The sequence below is a fragment of the Mirounga angustirostris genome, unplaced genomic scaffold, assembly GCF_029215605.1.
Source record: "Mirounga angustirostris isolate CCGP_5_RB_7025 unplaced genomic scaffold, mMirAng1.0.hap1 SCAF_8, whole genome shotgun sequence".
Taxonomy (NCBI): Eukaryota; Metazoa; Chordata; class Mammalia; order Carnivora; family Phocidae; genus Mirounga; species Mirounga angustirostris.
In genome coordinates, this window is record NW_026991716.1 from 83,240,842 (window position 1) to 83,259,569 (window position 18,728).

At 40.6% G+C, this 18,728-nt stretch overlaps 2 protein-coding genes across 7 annotated transcripts in view; both read right to left on the minus strand.

The window, feature by feature from the left end:
* Positions 1 to 17,596, minus strand: part of LOC123837952 (uncharacterized) — a 114,439-nt gene extending 96,843 nt beyond the window's left edge. For all 6 annotated transcript variants that reach the window (XR_010413699.1, XR_010413703.1, XR_010413702.1 and 3 more), the window contains exon 1: positions 17,493 to 17,596. The gene's annotated coding sequence lies outside the window, so the exon portion shown is untranslated. The remainder of the gene's footprint in view (positions 1 to 17,492) is intronic.
* NDUFAF4 (NADH:ubiquinone oxidoreductase complex assembly factor 4) lies at positions 9,666 to 18,380 on the minus strand. Its single transcript, XM_045867252.3, has 3 exons — positions 18,126 to 18,380; positions 17,493 to 17,596; positions 9,666 to 11,755 (listed from the first exon to the last, which is right to left on the minus strand). The coding sequence occupies exons 1-3, from the start codon at positions 18,334 to 18,336 to the stop codon at positions 11,468 to 11,470; spliced, it is 603 nt and encodes a 200-aa protein (XP_045723208.1). The 5' UTR covers positions 18,337 to 18,380; the 3' UTR covers positions 9,666 to 11,467.
* Between the last annotated feature and the right edge of the window lie 348 nt (positions 18,381 to 18,728).

Genomic DNA, 18,728 nt, shown 5'->3' on the forward strand with positions numbered 1-18,728 from the left:
GTTTTCTAATACTGAGGTGTCTGGTTGCTTTATTTCATTCTTTGATGTTTCAAAGAGGCTGGAACAAAATCTAGGGCAACTCCGCCCCCCCCCATCCTGAGTTAATGTAGGAGACAGTGTGGGGGAAGGCCATTCTTCATCTTTCATTCCCATATTGTTTGCAGGGCACTGCACAACCTCCAAGGTCAGACTGATACGGTGTCTGTTTAAAAACACATGCTGTCACAATCTGCTTGGCAGGAGAGGAGCCCAGGAAAGGTCTGCGATGCCGACTGACCACTCAAAGCTCTCTCGGTCAAAGCTGTTAGATATGAGAACGTTTGCCGGCATCTTAGGTCTCTGTGTGAGACCTAACTGTTAGGACAGATTAATTCTGCCTGAAGTAGAAGTCAGTAGTGAAGCCCTACAGAATGGTAAGGGTCAAATATTTACTTGACTGTGTTTTAATTAATTAACAATTTGATTTTTAATTAACAATTAATTAATTGTTAAAATCAACTACATTAGCAATAGAACTGGAGAAATGTCTTTGAAAATTCTCAATGCGGTTAATGATGACTAGAATGGGAATAATGTACCGCTACTGTGCTCAGGACATGACTATACCTGTAAGTCCAGAGGTTGAAGTGATGGCAGAGGCTAGTCAGATGGAAGATGAGAAGCACAAGTATCACAGATCTTTTCTTATTTTCGAGGATTCTTAGGTGTATTTATTATACACGGAAAAAAATATGGAATAATATATATGGAAGACATGTATGGAAAATCACAGATACAAGTAACATGATAGCCAAGAACCTTTAATGAGAATGAGCTTTGATAAAGATGGTAGAGCCTCCTTCCTTGTTCTCAAAGCAAAACCTTTCACTATCCCTTCCTGGCTCTGTCTTCTCTCCCTTACAATGACCAGAACAACTCATGTGCCTTAATAAACATAATAAGTTGTTAAGAGAGGAGAGAACTTTTGGTACCCGTCTTTAGGAGTCTCATTTAGGGAGCTGATCTTTCTTCCTTGAGCCCTTGAGATGCCCAAGGTATGAAAGTCTAATTAATTAGCATCTGAAAGCCTCTGTCAACATCCTTTGTGATGACAAGGACACTATGCAGAACCATTTGCGTGCACCTCCAAGGCCAGCATTGATTCATCAAAGATGAGGCAAACAGCAAGACTGCATAGTCCCAAGATAGGATGTGATGTAAGACAGGCTCTAGCAATACAAGATAATCTAGGTCCTCTAAACCTGTGAAAGTAAAGAAACCAAAGGCATAATCCTTGGTAGGGGGCAGAGAGATGTGGGATATAAGAATGTAAGGCAAACTATTGACCCAAATCTGAGTAAAACAACTGACCATGTCCATATTCTCTATCTCACCTCTAAACCTTGACAAATGTGCTTCCCTCTCTCCATACTAAACTTTCCTCCATGGTGAATTCCTACCTCTCCTTTTACGTCCAGCCCAGTAACCACTACGCCTGTAAGATTCATTGTGATACTTCACTGCCCTTTGAAATTTACCTTCCTGGGAATCTTAGGCAATGCTTATACTTGTGTCTGACCTTAAAATTAAAGAGTCTTGCTTGTTAGGTGCTGGACATTACAAGTAGGATACAGGTGAGGTGATGGTGAGGTAGCCCACCACCACTGTGGTCAAGACCTGGACTCTGGGGAGAAAGTGCTCCTGGGATAGCCCCTCCCCCACAGACTAGCAACATGATCTTAGGTCAAGCAAGTATTTAGCATTCTAAGGTTTTCTCACCTGGAAATTGAGGATACTAAAAAAAGCTGTCATATAGGGTAACTGTGAAGATAAAATGAAATAAAGAATGTAAAGTACTCATACTATGCCTAGTAAATAATACACACAGCAACTATAAACTATGATAAAAATACCATTATTATTATCACCATTATCATTACAAACTCAGTGCTTTATACATTTATAGTACTCTACAAAGGAATAAAAGGTTTTACTTTTGGGCTTCCCACAGATTATTCATTTTATAAAAATTTACCATCATCGGAGTTAGATGGAAATCTCCCACATCAAAGTAACAAAGGTGGAAGCCATGCTACTGACAATAATTTTAAAGGAGTACAGTTTTATGCTTTGTAAGTTCACAGGACAAGCAAAGGTGTGTAAACATACACACCCTTCTGTTTTAAACAGAAGTCCAACTGGAGAGATAATCATGCATCTGTAATAAGCATAATCTCCTCAAATACATAGCAATATACTAAGTCTTTAAAGCAATTTTGGATTTTAAAAGCAAATTGTTCTCCAGAACAAGTTAAATGTGTTACCAATACTTGCCTCAAACTAACAGTTTGCTAACTATTGCTTGCTTTCTTCTTAGAGATCACTTTAATTTAAATGATCTGCTTCTATCTAGTACTGCCAAAGACTAAAATCCCAAGTGATGGAGTCTGACTATATTACACTGTGTATCAAGTTAAATGTTTAAGAATTAATCTTTTCAGGGCACCTGGGTGGCTCAGTTGGTTAAGCATCTGACTCTTGGTTTCAGCTTGGGTCATGATCTCAGGGTCATGGGATCGAGCCCCATGTCAGGCTCTGCACTCAGCATGGAGTCTGCTTGAGATTCTCTCCCTCTGCCTCTGTTCCTCCCCCCACTTGTGGTCTCCCCGCGTTAAATAAATCAATCTAAAAAAATTAATCTTCTCTCCAATGTCTTACATCTCCTACTATCTCTCATGTTACCCCAAATCATTTGACATTCTTTTATAGAATTCTCTTTCCTTTTCATTGATTAAACTCTCAGTGAAACCACTTATTTTATACTCATAAACTGTATTATAAATTCTGAAAAAAACTCAAAATTGTAGTAAAAGTTCATAAATCTGGGGACACTTGTGAAGTAACAAGGATTCAAATTTACAAAGCTGTAAAGAAAATAATAGCAAGAAAAAAATTTTGTCATAGGCCTAGAAACCAGTATTTTTAATCATTATCACAGTTATGGTAGGGAAATGTATTAAAATGGTACATTGCTATGATGATGTGACTTTTGTTCTTCTATTGTGAAGATCGTGAAGATATTTATTTCTTGTTATTTTGATATATTCTCACAGGTAAGTAAGCAGTGGGGGAACTTCAATGGTGGAGAGATGAAACTGAGAATGTTTAAGTAACTTGTTAATCAGTGGGAGAAGCTGACATTTGAACACAGGTGTGCCTTGTTCATATGCTCCATAACCTCTAATTCACTCATGAAAAATTATCACAGGTATTACATATGGGTTGTGAATATTTTCAAAGCACTGATAAGTCTTAGTGCTTTGAATTAGAAGCCATAAGGCTAAAACTAGACCTGCTACTAATTTTATTTCTAAGGACAAAAGACTCTAAAATCTTGTAGCATTTCCAGGTAATTTTTAGGAAATTAAGTGCTGTTACAAGATGGGTGTAACATTGCATGGTGAATCAGGGAATCAAGACCCTGAGTTCTACCCTCTGCTTTTAATGATTTGACTTTACACACCATACCTGAACCTGCAAAACGAAAAGAGTTGGACCTTATCCTAAGATACCACCCAGCACTAGAGGATGTTTCAATGGGCACTGCACCCAGTTATCATTAACAGAAATGTTAAGACTAAACGGCAGCATAAACTAAATTGAATTTTATGCAATGTAAAAGACACCAAGATTGAATTATGTCCCTAAAAAATAATTATATGCAGCTAAAATCTGACATAGGTCGGTGTTATGGGTTGAATTGTGTTCCCTCAAAATTCATGTGTCTAAGTCCTACCCCATAGCACCTCAGAATGTGACCGTATTTGGAGAAAGGGCATTCAAAGAGGCAATTAAGATTAAGGGAGATTAGGGTAGGCCCCCATCCAATGTGCTGGTGTTCTTATAAAAAGAGGAGATTGGGACACAGACAGGTACAGAGGAAAGAGCTTGTGAAGACACAGGGAAAAGGCAGCTATCTTTAAGCTAAGGAGAGAGGCCCCAGAAGAAACAACCCTGCTCACACTTTGATCTCAGACTTCTAGACACCAGGACTTTGAGAAAATTTCTGTCCTTTAGGCTACCAGGTCTGTGGTACTCTGTTATGGCAGAGTCCTAACAAACCAGTCTAATCGGCTCTTCTATATCAGCTATGGAATCAAAGGACTCGGATGTAGATAAATATAAATACTAAGTAAAAAAGGGCCATTAGGTAGCTAATGAAGTAGGAAGATCTGGGACTTTGCTAGAGGTCACACCTTCTTCGCAAACATGAAAGAACTCTCTCTCTCTCTGGATAGCATGTTTGGTCCCGCACAAAAGCCCCGTAGTGAGTGTCACAGTGAGAGTCTCAGCCTAACTGCACCGGCCACAGCCGTGCTCTGCAAGGAGAAATTAAAAATAGAAACAGTATCTACCAGCATAAGAAAATCAAAGCCACACAAAAGGCAAGTGCTTTCAATAGCCTCTCAAGAAAAGTGGAAGTGTGTTCACAGGGAGTGGGAAACCTGCCTGCAGTCACGAAACACACCTTAGAGCCAGAGGGACTGGGCTCTCTGGAAACTTCATTCTTTGATGAACTAATTACTTTTATATGATTCCCCCCCCCCCCATAAATGGCAGCTTCCTTCTCCTTAGGACAATGGCATTAATTAAGGCAAATAAACCCTGCTCCAGAAGGTTCTCATCTCTCCCTTCTTTGAACTCCCATTGCATTGTGTTTATCCTTCTAAGGGCACTTATTAAAATTCTGCCCTGTAGTGGGGTACTCTTATCTGAACAGGAAGCAAGGGTTGTGTTGATTCCTTACCAGGACTCTTACCTCTGTACCCAGCTCAGTGATCGCACTCAATTAATACTTAGGAATAGTCATTCAACAGAATTGAACTAAATTACCGTTCAGTAAACCACTGAGGTGTTATTTTGCACTTTGGGTCATAGGTAAATAAATACATCAGTAGGAAACTTCATTGGAAAGGCTGGAGTTCACACAGAGAAAGTCGTGAGAGATGAGTTTGGAGAGATTAAGCAGACTTGGAGCGCCTTATAATTTAATAAATTTGGACTTTATCCTAGGGCTGATGGGATGAATTTAAAGCAGGGGAGCAACAGTTTCTCATTTGCATTTTTAAAGAAAAAATCAGTCTGGATGCAGTTGGAAAACAAATTACAGAGAGTCATGACTGCGGCCGACAGCTGAAGAGGGTGGGGTGGGGTGGGGGGTGAGTTAGAGAACAGCCTGAGGTATCTGAGTTTTGCTGTCTTTGTAATTGAGAGACTAGTGGAATCACTGCCAAACCAGCCAACCAAAGTACAACTGGGCAAGAAAGGAAGATGAAGATGGCAACTTTGATTTTTAATTTTTTTTATTGAGGCATTAAGTATAATAAACTAAAATATGTAAAATACTTTATTTTGAAATGCACAGTTTGATGTATGTATTTGTACATATGTATATACTAATGCATTGTCCACCCAGGTCAAGACAGAGAATGCTTCTAGTACCTCTCATTCCCCTTCCTAGTCAGTATCTGATTAATTAAAAGGGAAGAAACAGTCATTTTACAGAGAAAATGGCAGATGCCACCTTCACCTAGCTATCAAAGTTAACACCATCAAAATGGGACAGATTGGCAGCAAGCCCTTCCTGATATGATGCACTGCGCAGTGCATCATATCAGGAAGGGCAAAGATGGCAAGAAATTCTTTGACACTTTTCCCATAGGGAAGCGTGGACTACGTATGTCCTCTACCCTTGAATCGCGGCAGGCTCTTTGACTGCTCTGACAAAGGGAGTAAGGAGTGATGCTCTGACAATTCTGCTTTCTTTGTCCTGCCAGGTTTGCTTTTGGAACCCCACCACTTGCAGCGCTACAGGAAGCCCAGGCCACATGGAGACCTTGCCTATGGATGTTCTAATCCAGTCTTAATTGAACTTTCATCAGCTACCTGCCATAGGAGTGGGCCATCTTGAATGCCCAGCCCAGTTTAGCCTTCAGATGACACCAGCCCCAGCCACCACTGCATGAGATCCCAAGGGAGAACGGCCCAGCTAAGCTCCAACAATCTGCCAAACTATGAGACATAGTAACGAATTGTTTTAAGCTGCTAGGTGTTGAGATGGTTTGCTGTGCAATAGCAACAGATAACTGAAATAGCAGCCAACACTGTGGAACTTTAAGCTCCATGAGACTTTATCTTCCCAGCTGCATCCCCAGCTTCTAGAATAGTACCTGGCACATCGTAGACAGATCAATAAATAATTGTGGTGAATGAATAAGTAACTGAATAATTAGCAATATTATTGATTTGAGGAAATGACTTGAAAGGCCACTTTTAAAAAACTATTAAGCAAAGTTTAAATGTCTTCTTTTTGCTTAATAAGTTACCCGAGCAAGCAGAGAATGTTTAAAAAAAAACAAAAACGTGCTATTAATCTTATATCTACATTCAGAAGTGGGTCACACATTTGACCTACCTAAAAGTGGGTCTCTTAAAAAAATAGAACGTGGCAACCTAAATATTTAAAGGCCTCATTAAGGATGTTGTTTTGAGGCTTTAAAATCTCTTAAATCTAGACCTTCAAAGTCTTTTATCTTACCTTTTGCTAGTCCTCCAGAAGTACCAGGGCTAGCAATAAAGGGAAAGGATGTAATAAAAAAAAATAACCTAAGAGGAGAAAAGGTACTCATTTTACTTTGGTGATGTGGTATTTCTGGGATATTTATAAAGCAAAAAATAATCTCTCTCTCTCTCTCTGCCTCTCTCCCTTTTCCTTCCCCTCTCTCCCTCCATCCCTTCCCCTCATTTCTTTCAAATTTTAAGCGGATTTTCCATTTCTAAGCTCCTTATCTGAACCAATAGCATCAGTTGCAGACCAGTACCAGCAGGAAGGCTAATACAGAAATGACTGAATAATGAATGGGTAACAGCCTAAGGAACAATGAATAGAGTTAACAAGAGCTGAATATTCTATGCAAGGGTTTCCCTACACCAATCTTAATAATAAGTGGGAGCCCATTTGTATTGTTTTTTATTTGGGTAATTAAAAAGCAGCATACTCATCTCCTGTATGTGAAATCAGAATACCACCTACTGAAAAGAAATAAAAGAAAATGTTATACAAAAATACACCACTGTGTAATGATCATTATTGAAAAATGAAAGGAAATTACAGATAATTCTAAAATAAAATAATCATCATTACATAGTTCAGTTAAATTATTGCACGATTTGTATTATGCTTACCTCAAAATGCAGGAAGACATTTAAAGAAAAATTTGGCTATGATATTTCCCATACATAGGTGTTTCAAACTATACTAAAATAGCAAAATTGCTCAAAATCATTATCTATAAATGGAATTTTTACTACCAAACATACATGTATTAAATTTAATCAATACTTATCTTTCTGAAATAAAAGAGAAAGGCCTGAGGCTTATTTTAGAAATCCATAAAACATTGTTTATTTTTTTCCTCAGTGGCCCCCTCTATTCCCAGGTCTGGCTATCAGTAAACAATCCTTCACTTCACCTACATCCTCTTATTAGCTCACTCGCTTTGGATCCATAAGCAGACTATATGGTCAGTCAGGTAGCACTGTCGTGGTTTTCCTCTTTCAAAATTAGATGAACTCTTCCAAAGGTTATATTCCCTTGCACAACTGAGAAATCTTCCTGCTCATCAAGACTGTGCACTGGGATCTATTTCCTTTCATGTCAGGCATTACTACTCAACTCCCAAGTCCTGGTTTATCCCATTTTGACTAAATTCCTGTTCCCAAATTATTCATCTTTATAATGACCCACCTGTTGCTCTTTTCCCCATAGGAAGCAAAAGGGAAGCAATTTACCTACTATATACTTTACACCAACACAGTAAAAACTCACAGAACCTCCTGTTTGCTCAGGATTCTGTTCTTCTAACTGGTAAGCTAGTCTTCTACAACTGTACTCACCTGTGTTCCCGAGACACAGTTCTCCTGTTGGGAGCACCAACAATGGCAAAGAAAGACCACGGAATTAGTGACCCAAATGTTCTGAATGTAAAGCTTTCGTTTTTATATGGGGATTTAGATCTAAGTGCTTCTGATATTTCACCTTTTCTCCTAACAAGTAACTCAGTCCTATTATTCCTAAAGCAGAAGAAATGGAGTATCCAGATAAACCGATCTTCCTTCTCTCAAAGTGTTTAATGGATTGGTCTTTGTCAGGACAAACAAGATAGAGTAGCTATCAAGCAATGAGTGATGGCTATTTAAGATGCATAAAGCTCCTTTAATCCTTTATATGTGCTCATTTCTTAAAGATTTTCAACTTGTACCCGACAAACTATCTTCGAGCACGGCCCCAGTTCAGGGTGCTTAGGGCTGCTTCAGTTCAATACCTCGTTATTTGTACAGAAGCTTCCTAATCACACCACCACTAATTGTCCAGGGCCCCACCCTCTTTTTCTTGGGATTATGGGTGTTTAAGGGCATGAAGTAGATATGGAGGAGATGTCCATGAGAGGTGCCATTCCTGAGTGGTTAATGGTGAGATGCCCTTCAAGACCTCCTTAGTGCCTTTTGTGGTTAGGATGACCACACCTCCTAGTTTATCTAAGACATTCTAGTTTATGCTATCATCCCTACCGTCCTAATGCAACTGATGCCCTTTTCACTTTCAAGTTTCCCAGTTTGGGAATAAATGATATGGAAACCCTGTTTATCGTAGAACTTTGCTGCATCTACCCACTTGGGTGGCTCTTATCGGCTCTCTGGACCTCAGTCCTCCTGCCCACCCAATAATTAACGTTCCTCCTCTCCTAACCTTTTTAATGCCAAATCTTTTCATCTCCAGGAATTCTTTCCTCTTCCCCTCTTCATGCTCTGGAAAGCTTCTCTCCTTCAAAACCACCCTATCTCCTGCTCCTTCCTTTTCTTCACAATAACCTTATGTCCAGACATTGTGGTTATTCAATCTGCACAGATGGTCAGCTCACACTGAACAGTCTGCTGCCACACTAGTCATTAAATATTTTTTAAAAACATCCCTGACCTAGAGCCCATCAACAAAGGCATCTTATTAAACCAGTCTGTCATAGCAGAGAGGGCCCAGACATGTTGTTCAATGATTCTCATATACAGCAGGCACTGAGTAGTCCCGCACCTTGAGCGCCATCACTTAATCCTTACAGTCCCAGAGGGGTAACGCAGTAGAGCATTTAAGAGCACAGGGTTTTGAAAATAACCTATTAAGGTTTAAATCCAGGTTCCTACACTTACTAGGTAATCTTTGAAGTTTAGATCTTTGTGCTTCAATTTCCCCTGTAAAATATGGTTTATAGTACTTCTCTTCCTACTATTTTATTTGAGAGAGAGAGTGAGAAAGAGCATGAGAGGGGAGAGGGTCAGAGGGAGTAGCAGATTCCCCGCTGCACAGGGAGCCCAGTGCGGGACTCGATCCCGGCACTCAGGGATGATGACCTGAGCCGAAGACAGTCACTTAACCAACTGAGCCACCTAGGCGCCCCAGTCATTGCTTTTAAGATGTTCTCAGTTATTATCCATTTCACTTCCGAGATCACATGGCTAATGGCAATGCTGAGATCTACACCCAGGTTTTCTTAATCTAAACTCCATGCTTTCTGTGACATCACTACTACCCAAGTGCTCTCCATACAATAGAGAGCAGTGAAAGACCAATAAAAGATTTGGGGAGTACTTTATTTGATCATGTGACACCATATAACAGCCAGATTTACAGAAGCCTAACCACAGTATAGATTTGAATAGGGAAGATGGCTCAGAAATAGCAGTCTTTAATTCAAGTACTGACCTTTATTTGATAAAGTAAAACAGTTTTGATAACTAACTTACCAGAGTTTAAAATGCAATTTTACACAGTTGTTTTCTTAAAAGAACTACTGTTTTGAACCACAATAAACAAGGTACAGTTTATTCACATAAAGAAACTGCCGTTGAAAACATGTTTAAAAATTCCCGTCTCAGTCCATTTTTCCCTTCTCAGCATTGCAAATGCTTCATTCCATCATCATGCTGAATTCCTCAGCATCTTCCATACCATTTCCAAGGGAATCCCTGGGAAGTAGCGAATATCTGCCTTCCTTTAGAAAGACACAGATAACCTGGAATTTTTCTTACCACATTCTCCAATGTTCCTACAACTTGCATTTTCTGCTCTTCTGAAATAAGCTTCTTTTTGGCATAGTAGGAAAAAACATGCCACGAGGAATCTGAAAACCTAGATTCTGGGCCCAGCTATGTCATAAACTAGAGAATAATCCTAAACAAGTCATGAAACCTCCCCAGCCCTCTGTTCTTAACTGAAAAAATAAGTCCTATTCTTTCAGTCCTTTATTATCATTTATCCTCACAGTAACCGTTAGATTTAAATAAGGCAGCATTATATTCATTTCATAGAGGAAACTCAGTCTCAAAGAGGATACACAATCTACCCAAGATCCCACAGGTGGTAATACGACACAGCTAAACTTAGATGATCTCACTCAAGACCCTAGTACTGGTACACACTGTATTCATAAGTTGGTTCAGTGGATGAAGCAGCAATTTCCCAGGTCCCTTCCAATGTTCAAATTTTAAACTTCTTGCAATTTTTTCCTCTCTTTCAACCAGCATTTAAATTAGAAAACATATATATAATTCATCACTAAATTTCATCTACCATGGTTCTGTGATTTAACCCTTCTTTACAATTTTCTTTTATTTCTATATTAAATCCAGAGAAGTGACTTTTTTTCTGATAGCTCCCACAACTGCCGGCCTCTCAAAGCTTTTGGATCTACCTGTTGTCAAAACAGAGATTGCTAAAATTTTGTAAGTACCAATTCCGTTTTATAATTTTAAGAAGTTATTCCATACTTAAATAAAACAGTTCAAAACAAGAGAAGTTCTCACTCTTATTCCCTGTAATAATAAAATGTACTTTCTATTGATTTTGTATCCACTTTCCTGTCTGCTTTCGTTTGGGAAATACTGTTATCCTACCTCGCTGTCAAGTCTCCCTCTCCCTAACAAGAAAATATCACAGTCCTAAGAGTTAGGAAAACTCTTACTTTCACAATTCCATAGGAAGAATAAATTAACCACCTAAATTGGACGGTGAAACTTTGAATGTTAAATGAGATTCGGGACATTTCCCAAGAGGCCATATGACCAGTCTAAAAGCTGATGATATGATTTGCCTAAAATTACACTTTGAGTTTATCATAAATTTATATATGTGCTGATTAGTCTTGCTGATATTACATGTGAACATATACCTAAACCAAATTAAACTTCACAAGAAACAAAATTCATTCTATCAGCAATCCTGAAAATTCAGCAAAGCCCAATAAATAGTATGCTCTCCCAAGAAGGGAGCTTTAAACATTCAGTGAGTTGTATAATTTAACATGCTGAAAATGAGAAACTAAACAGGGCATGGGAACAGGGACTACATATAGGAAAAGTAATTTCAAAATTTTCTTCATTTTGATGGTATCGCTTTCTTGTCTTCAGGAGGGAAGATTCTGACTTCAAAAGTAACAAAATATTTGAGAAGGGATTTTACATCTTTCTGTTCTAGATAGTACTCTTCTGCTATTTTCTCAGCAGTCCATGTTTCTGGATAAAGTTTATGATTATTGAGAAGTGTCAATGCCTCTACAATGGAAATTTTGCCTTTGGGAATGTTCTTGATACTCATCATGTTAAAGTCACGGCCTTTTGCCAATCTGAACTCCTTTGGCTCTTGACGTGTTCCACCATCTTTTACCTAGTATCAAAAACAAAAACAAAAGTCTTTCAAGACAAGAGAGAGAAAAGATTTGACATCGACTTCCACACTTCTCAAATCCCCACTACTTCAAATAAATACTACACATGCTTCTCCAAACTACATTTTCTCATTACAATGACACATAGTTTGATGGTACTTTTGCCCCATTGCCATTACATAACTATAGCTCAATCACCATTAAGAAATTTAGGTAGTTCGGGCGCCTGGGTGGCTCAGTTGGTTAAGCGACTGCCTTCGGCTCAGGTCATGATCCTGGAGTCCCGGGATCGAGTCCTGCATCGGGCTCCCTGCTCGGCAGGGAGTCTGCTTCTCCCTCTGACCCTCCTCCCTCTCATGCTCTCTGTCTCTCATTCTCTCTCTCTCAAATGAATAAAATAAAATCTTAAAAAAAAAAAAAAAGAAAGAAATTTAGGTAGTTCTAGAAAATAACAACTGAATGTATACCATCCACTCATCGCATTATTTCATGTATATTAAAGAACAACAAAGGGGCGCCTGGGTGGCTCAGTCGGTTAAGCGACTGCCTTCGGCTCAGGTCATGATCCCAGGATTGAGCCCCACGTCAGGCTCCTTCCTCAGCGGGGAGCCTCCTTCTCCCTCTCCCTCTGCTTGCCACTCCACCTGCTTGTGCTCTCCCTCTCTATCAAATAAATAAATAAAATCTTTAAAAAAAAAAAAAAAAGAACAACAAAAATTAATGGATTAGATTAAAACTGCCTTACAAGGGCAGAATTCTGATGCTGCCCTAAGAGCTTACTCGAAAATCTCCACTCCATTTCCTAGTTTTGTATTTCATATCCAATGCCTCCAAAGACCTTAAATGAATTCAAATATTGTTAGAGATCGTGCCTCTTGAGAGAAAATAAACTTGTGCTTCCAATACCCAACAGACCCAAAACAACATATGCATACCCATCTTTCCATCTGTCTGTCCCAACCAAGTGCAATCCTTGCATTGTGCTCTGTGTGTGGTTCATTACTTGGCTATGCCAATCATTCCTTTTTCCTTTTTCTTTCAACTGCACCCTGCCTACTGCTGCTATTTGGTCAAAGTATAAAAATGCTGTAAGTCACTACCTTTTAAAAATGCCCACCAAGGGGTGCCTGGGTGGCTCAGTCGTTAAGCATCTGCCTTCGGCTCAGGTCATGACCCCAGAGTGCTGGGATCCACCTCTGCGTTGGGCTCCCTGCTCAGCGGGAAGCCTGTTTCTCCCTCTCCCACTCCCCCTGCTTGTGTTCTCTCTCTCACTGTGTCTCTATCAAATAAATAAATAAAATCTTTAAAAAAAAAAAAAATGCCCACCAAACCTGAACCAACACTTCTTTTATGGCCAGTTTCCTTCTTAGTTGAGCCTTCAAGATAACTGATGATTTGTGATCTCCAATCCAGGATTAGATCTCAATGCAGAGGACAATTTTTAGGCTTTATGTGAACTCACGACAGCATCTGATGCTGTTGACCACCCAACACACCCATAACCATCTCTCCCTTTGGTTTCCATGACACTCCTCTCCTAGGTTTCCATCTGTCTCTCCAGTGGTTCCTTCTTTCTTCTTGTAGACTGTTTTCCTTCAGCTGCCCCCTGAAGGTCAGCATGCTCCAAATTCTGGCCCAGGCCCTCCTCTTACTGTTTACATTCTACTGAAATAATCCCACATACCCCTTGGACTTCATTACTACCTACATGTTAATAACTTTCAAAGGTGATCTCAAACCTAGACCTTTCTTCTTACTTACAGATCTAAATTCCCAAATACCTAATGGGCATCTTTACTTGGATATCCTACAAGCACCTCAATGGGGCACCTGGGTGGTTCAGTTGGTTGAGCATCCAACTCTTGATTTCGACTCAGGCTGGGATCTCAGGGTTGTGAGATCCAGACCCACACATTGAGCTCTGCACTCAGCAGGGAGTCTGCTTGAGGATTCTCTCTCTCTCTCTCCCCCTCCCCCTGCTCACACATGTGCATGCGCGTTCTCTCTCTCTCAAAAAAAAACTAAAAAATATTAAAAAAAATTTTTTAAATCTACAATCACCTCAAAATCAACATAAAACTGAACTTAACCCTTTCCTCTGAAAATCCAATTCTATCCCCATATTCTCCATCTCCCGTGACCAGTATCACTTCCCTCCATATCCCATTCCAAAACTTAAAGCTTCTGTTATACTTGACATCTCCCTCTCCCTCACAATCAATGACCAAATCCTGTTGATATGACTACTACTTCCTTTTTTTTTTTTTTTAAGACTTTATTTATTTATTTGACACAGAGAAAGAGCAAGCACAAGCAGGGGGAGCTGCAGGCAGAAGCAGAAGCAGGCTCCCCGCTGAGCAGGGAGCCCAATGAGGGACTTGATCCCAGGACCCTGGGATCATGACCTGAGCCGAAGGCAGACGCTTAACTAACTAAGGTTAAGGCACCCCTTGATAGTGACTTCTAAGTCCCTCTTGAACCCATATTCACTTCTCTCCCTGTCACGACATCACCCTAGTCCAAGCCAATGAATCTTGTGGGAACGGCTACAAAAGCCTCCCAAATGGTGTCCTATGACTGCATAAAATGCATTTTGTTCCCTCCCAGCCCATTCTGAAGCCAATATGACATGAAACTCTTCAAAGACTTCCCACTGTCCTCAAGATAAAATGCAAATTCCTTAGCACAACAAATAATGACTTTCATGATTGGGTCCCTATTACCTCTATCCTATCCCATTTCTCCCAAATGTATTGCTCACACCTTCCCCTGACTGTAATGAACTCTAACTGTTCTTAAAGGCATCACACACTCCTACCTTTATACTGTTAACTTTGATTTGAAACACTCTTCCCAACTTCTTCACTTTCCAAACTCAAAGCTTCTCTTAACTTTGTATTCCCAGGTAATCCTTCTTCTACTCCATATCTACTTTTATTCAAATTTCCCTTCTGATTAATATTAAATACTGAAATTATGGCACTTAAAAAAAACGATAAAATTCAACATCCTCTCTTGATTAAAAAACTCTTAGCATATTAAAGTCTCGAATGTGATAGAAGTATTTTTTAATCAGAAACCTTATCATTCTATTATAATTAATGCTGAAACACCAGAGGCACCCTATGTAAAGGAAGAATAGGACAGAATACCAACTTTCACTGCTATGTTAATGCTACAAACAATAAAAGTAGCATAAATATTAGAAAGGAAAATTGTAATTCTATGCAGATGATAGAGATTATCTTCAGAAAAATAACAGAATCAACTGTAAAACTAATAATAACTTCGCAATGAGGGTAGCTGCAATACAAAAATTACTCACTTTTTGACATACTGGCAATAAATAGTTTAAAAACTTAGGGTGAAAAAAGATCCCACAGTAACAGCTTTCCCTCTATCCCCCAAAGATTCAATAATACAAAGATGCTAATTCTCAAATTAACCTATACATTCCAATTACACTCAGAATCCAAATCAGACTTATTAAAGAACGGGACAATTTGAGGGGCGCCTGGGTGGCTCAGTCAGTTAAGCATCTGACTCTTGGATTTCGGCTCAGGTGATGATCTCAGGGTTGTGAGATGAGCCTTGCATAGAGCTCTGCACTCAGGGGGGAGTCTGCTTGAGAAATGCCACCCCCAAGCTCCCCCACACTGCACCCCCCCCCGCCCTGCGCATATAAGCACACGCATGCGCGCTCTCAAATATTTTTTTTTTAAGATTTTATTTAATTATTTGAGAGAAAGAGACACAGCGAGAGAGGGAACACAAGCAGGGGGAGTGGGAGAGGGAGAAGCAGGCCTCCCGTTGAGCAGGGAGCCCAATGGGGGGCTCGATACCAGGACCCTGGGATCGTGAGCTGAGCTGAAGGCAGACACTTAACGACTGAGCCAACCAGGCGCCCCTCAAATAAATAAATCTTTTTAATTAAGTAATTAGAGAACCTGACAATATGATTCTCAAGTTCATCTGGGGGGAAAAAAAAGTGTGACAACAGCCATGAAACTTTTGGGGAAAAAGATATCAAGACACATTACAAAGCTCCATTAATTAATATAATATGATCCTAGTGTCAAAATAGAAAAATAACTAGAACTGATGAATCCATAAACAGGCTTGTATGTATTAGTATTTAAGTGAGTGGAGAAAAGACTGGGTTATTCAATAAATTGTATTTAGACAACTGATCATCTAGGAGAAAAGATCTCCACACACCAAACACTACATTTATTGCCAAATAAAGATTTTAATATAAAATATACAGTCATAAAAGTACTGAAAGAAAATACAGAAAACCATTTCCATGTTAGAGTTGAGTCCAGACTTCCAATACCATGAAGAACAAAAAGGCCAACATACTTGACGGAATTCTGAACAGCAGTAAGTTAAAAAGCCACACAAAAATAAATTATTTGACATGGTATCACTAATGTCTAGAGACATCACAGATCATTAAGAAAACTAGGAACTACCCAAAAGAGAAAAGGGGACAAAACATAAATAGGTCCTTAAACTTTTTCACTGTCGTTCCCCCCGGCATGAGTCGTTTTAGACTTTTCCTAATACCCCCCATAAAATTTTAATACCACTGTGTGTCTATGTATTGATTCTAGGTAACTGTATTTGTAAAAACTGTTAAATTTTTTTCACTCCCCAAGGGCCAATTTTTGAATGCATGATTTAGTATAGCATGAGAAACAACAGTTGGAAGTATTATTCAACACCTGTTATTGATGGAAGTATTCAACACAAAGAACATGAACATCAACACTTCTTTTTTATGGGAACATCTGGTGATAAATGAACCCTATAAATGCTATTACACGCAACAACTCACAAACCTTACTTTACATGAACTTTATTTCACTTATCTAATGAAAATTATATTAATAACTCTATCTGCGCAAACAGTATTGCCTATGTAGACAAGAGTACCAGAGAACTTTAGAATGGAAAGAAATCTGGGAGTTGTCATTGGCACTCCTCTCTCCTTTAATCAAACTCTTCCCCCTACTTAGAACCTGCCTGCCCCAACAAACTCATCTAGTTAACTCAGACTCATCCTTCAGGCTGGGGCTTAAATGTCACTTTCTCAGAAGCCACCCCGTCCAATCACAAACAGGTCCCTCTGATGTACTCACATCGCCTATACTTGTCCTTCACAGACATATCAGTAATTATGTACCTACAGTTGCTCATCTGTTTAATCTCTGTATCCCTCACAATATTCTAAGCACTGAGAGCAAGGAGTAGGTCTGCTTTGTTTATAACTATATACAAAGCACTTGTGCGTGGCATTTATATACGGATTTACATATAGGTTCCGATTCCCAATGTATTCTGTAATCTCCCAATTTTTACATTTCCTAACTGAATATATCCTTAAAAAACAAAAACAAAAAAACAAACACCAACAACACAACACTAAAGGAATCCCTCGGATTAGAACGAAACTCAATCCACTGAAGGATAAGAAAACAGTATTAAAGCTTTCCTTTGGTGACTCAAATGACAAGCACTAGAAGTACTTTACCAAATCCTATAAATTGTGAAATAATATCACCACTATGCTTAAGTTTTGCCAATGCACTGTCATCTGGTCACAACTACACTGACAATTTTAAACGTGCAGAGCACTCACTGTCTTTTACTACCTACCACACTCCTCTTGATCCTTTTCCTGGAGCACAAAAAAGTTAAACTACTTATCTGCTGAATTAAAACACACACTACCTGCACAGAAGACACCGGATCTTTGGAGTCAACATACACATCTTTCAGTAACGACAGCAGTTTGTCATCTTTTCTAGCAATTTCCCCCTTAATTTCTGGATGGCCTACGAAAAGAAAAAGAACGTCACAATATTAAAACCAAAGAAAAGTTCCTCTAAGATCCTAACACAACGCAAGACAGCCACTTTTAATTTTTTTGTTTAATAAACAGTCACTCGGACAAGACGGGAAGTACTGTACACGTAACTCAAAATGCTAGGTCGGGCTCGGCGCTCATCGTTCTGTGAAGACACCCAGAGAGCACTTCCGAGGAACATGATCGCTTCCATTTTGGGATTCCCTGCAGCGAGTCGGTGGACAGTAAAGATAAGAGCCTCCGAGGGCCGGGGCGGCTGGGGCAGCGGCCGCCGTCTCCGAACTACCAAGTGGGCGCAGCCGTCACGCCACCGCGGGCGCCCTGGGACTGTCTCCATGTCACGGCCTGGGGGCTCCACCTTGCCGCGCTCCGCTGACGGGTCACCGCCGCCAGCCCCGGTTACCCCTGCCACGGGACCAAGATCCCCCGGCGCGGAACCGCCCAGCCCGCCCCGGGAGCCCGCGCGCGGAGTTCCGACGCGCCCTTGCACCACTTACAGCTCATCTGCTCTCGCAGAAGGCTCTTGGTGGAGGGGTGCCTGGGAGCGGGAGAGGGCTTCATCTTGCTGATTTCCCGTTCCGCCCGGTTCTCCAGGTTGAAATTCCTGATTGCGCGAGACACCGAGGCCCCCATCTCCTTACAACATGATGTTCTCTGCTTCTCGCCGCACGTGGGAAAACACCGGCGCTGGCGACCTCCGGGACGCATCGAGCATGCGCACTGTGGGGTCGACCCGGCTACCCGCCGGAAAATGGGCTCTAAATGCGCGCGGCTCGCCCCCTAGCGGTCGGGAGGGCGCACGCAGCGTCTCCGCCCCGAGCGTGTCAAAGGGAGCGCCTCCCTTGTGGGCGCCAGGTTTGCGCCGAACTTTGGCCGCTTTCCGCGGGAGGACGCGGGGCTCAGGCTCCGACCCGCGGTGGTTCTCACCCCTGCAGACTCCGGCCCTCCGGCGGGAAGCTTTAAAACAGTGCCAGGCCAGGCCTCACCTCAGACTTTGGGATTTAATGCCCCCGGAGCGAGCACCGCCGTTGGTTCAAGCTTTCCACGTGATTCTGAAGTTGCCGGCTGAGTAGAGAATCAAAGTCGTAAGGAAACTGACC

What these genes read in the sequence shown, in the direction of transcription:
- NDUFAF4 (XM_045867252.3), bottom strand. Translation starts at nt 18,336, where the DNA reads ATGCGTCCCGGAGGTCGCCAGCGCCGGTGTTTTCCCACGTGCGGCGAG. An exon ending in TCTGCGAGAGCAGATGAGCT is followed by an intron (nt 17,597 to 18,125) that starts GTAAGTGGTGCA and finishes TTCTTTTCGTAG; the next exon opens with GCCATCCAGAAATTAAGGGG. An exon ending in ATCCGGTGTCTTCTGTGCAG is followed by an intron (nt 11,756 to 17,492) that starts GTAGTGTGTGTT and finishes TTTTGATACTAG; the next exon opens with GTAAAAGATGGTGGAACACG.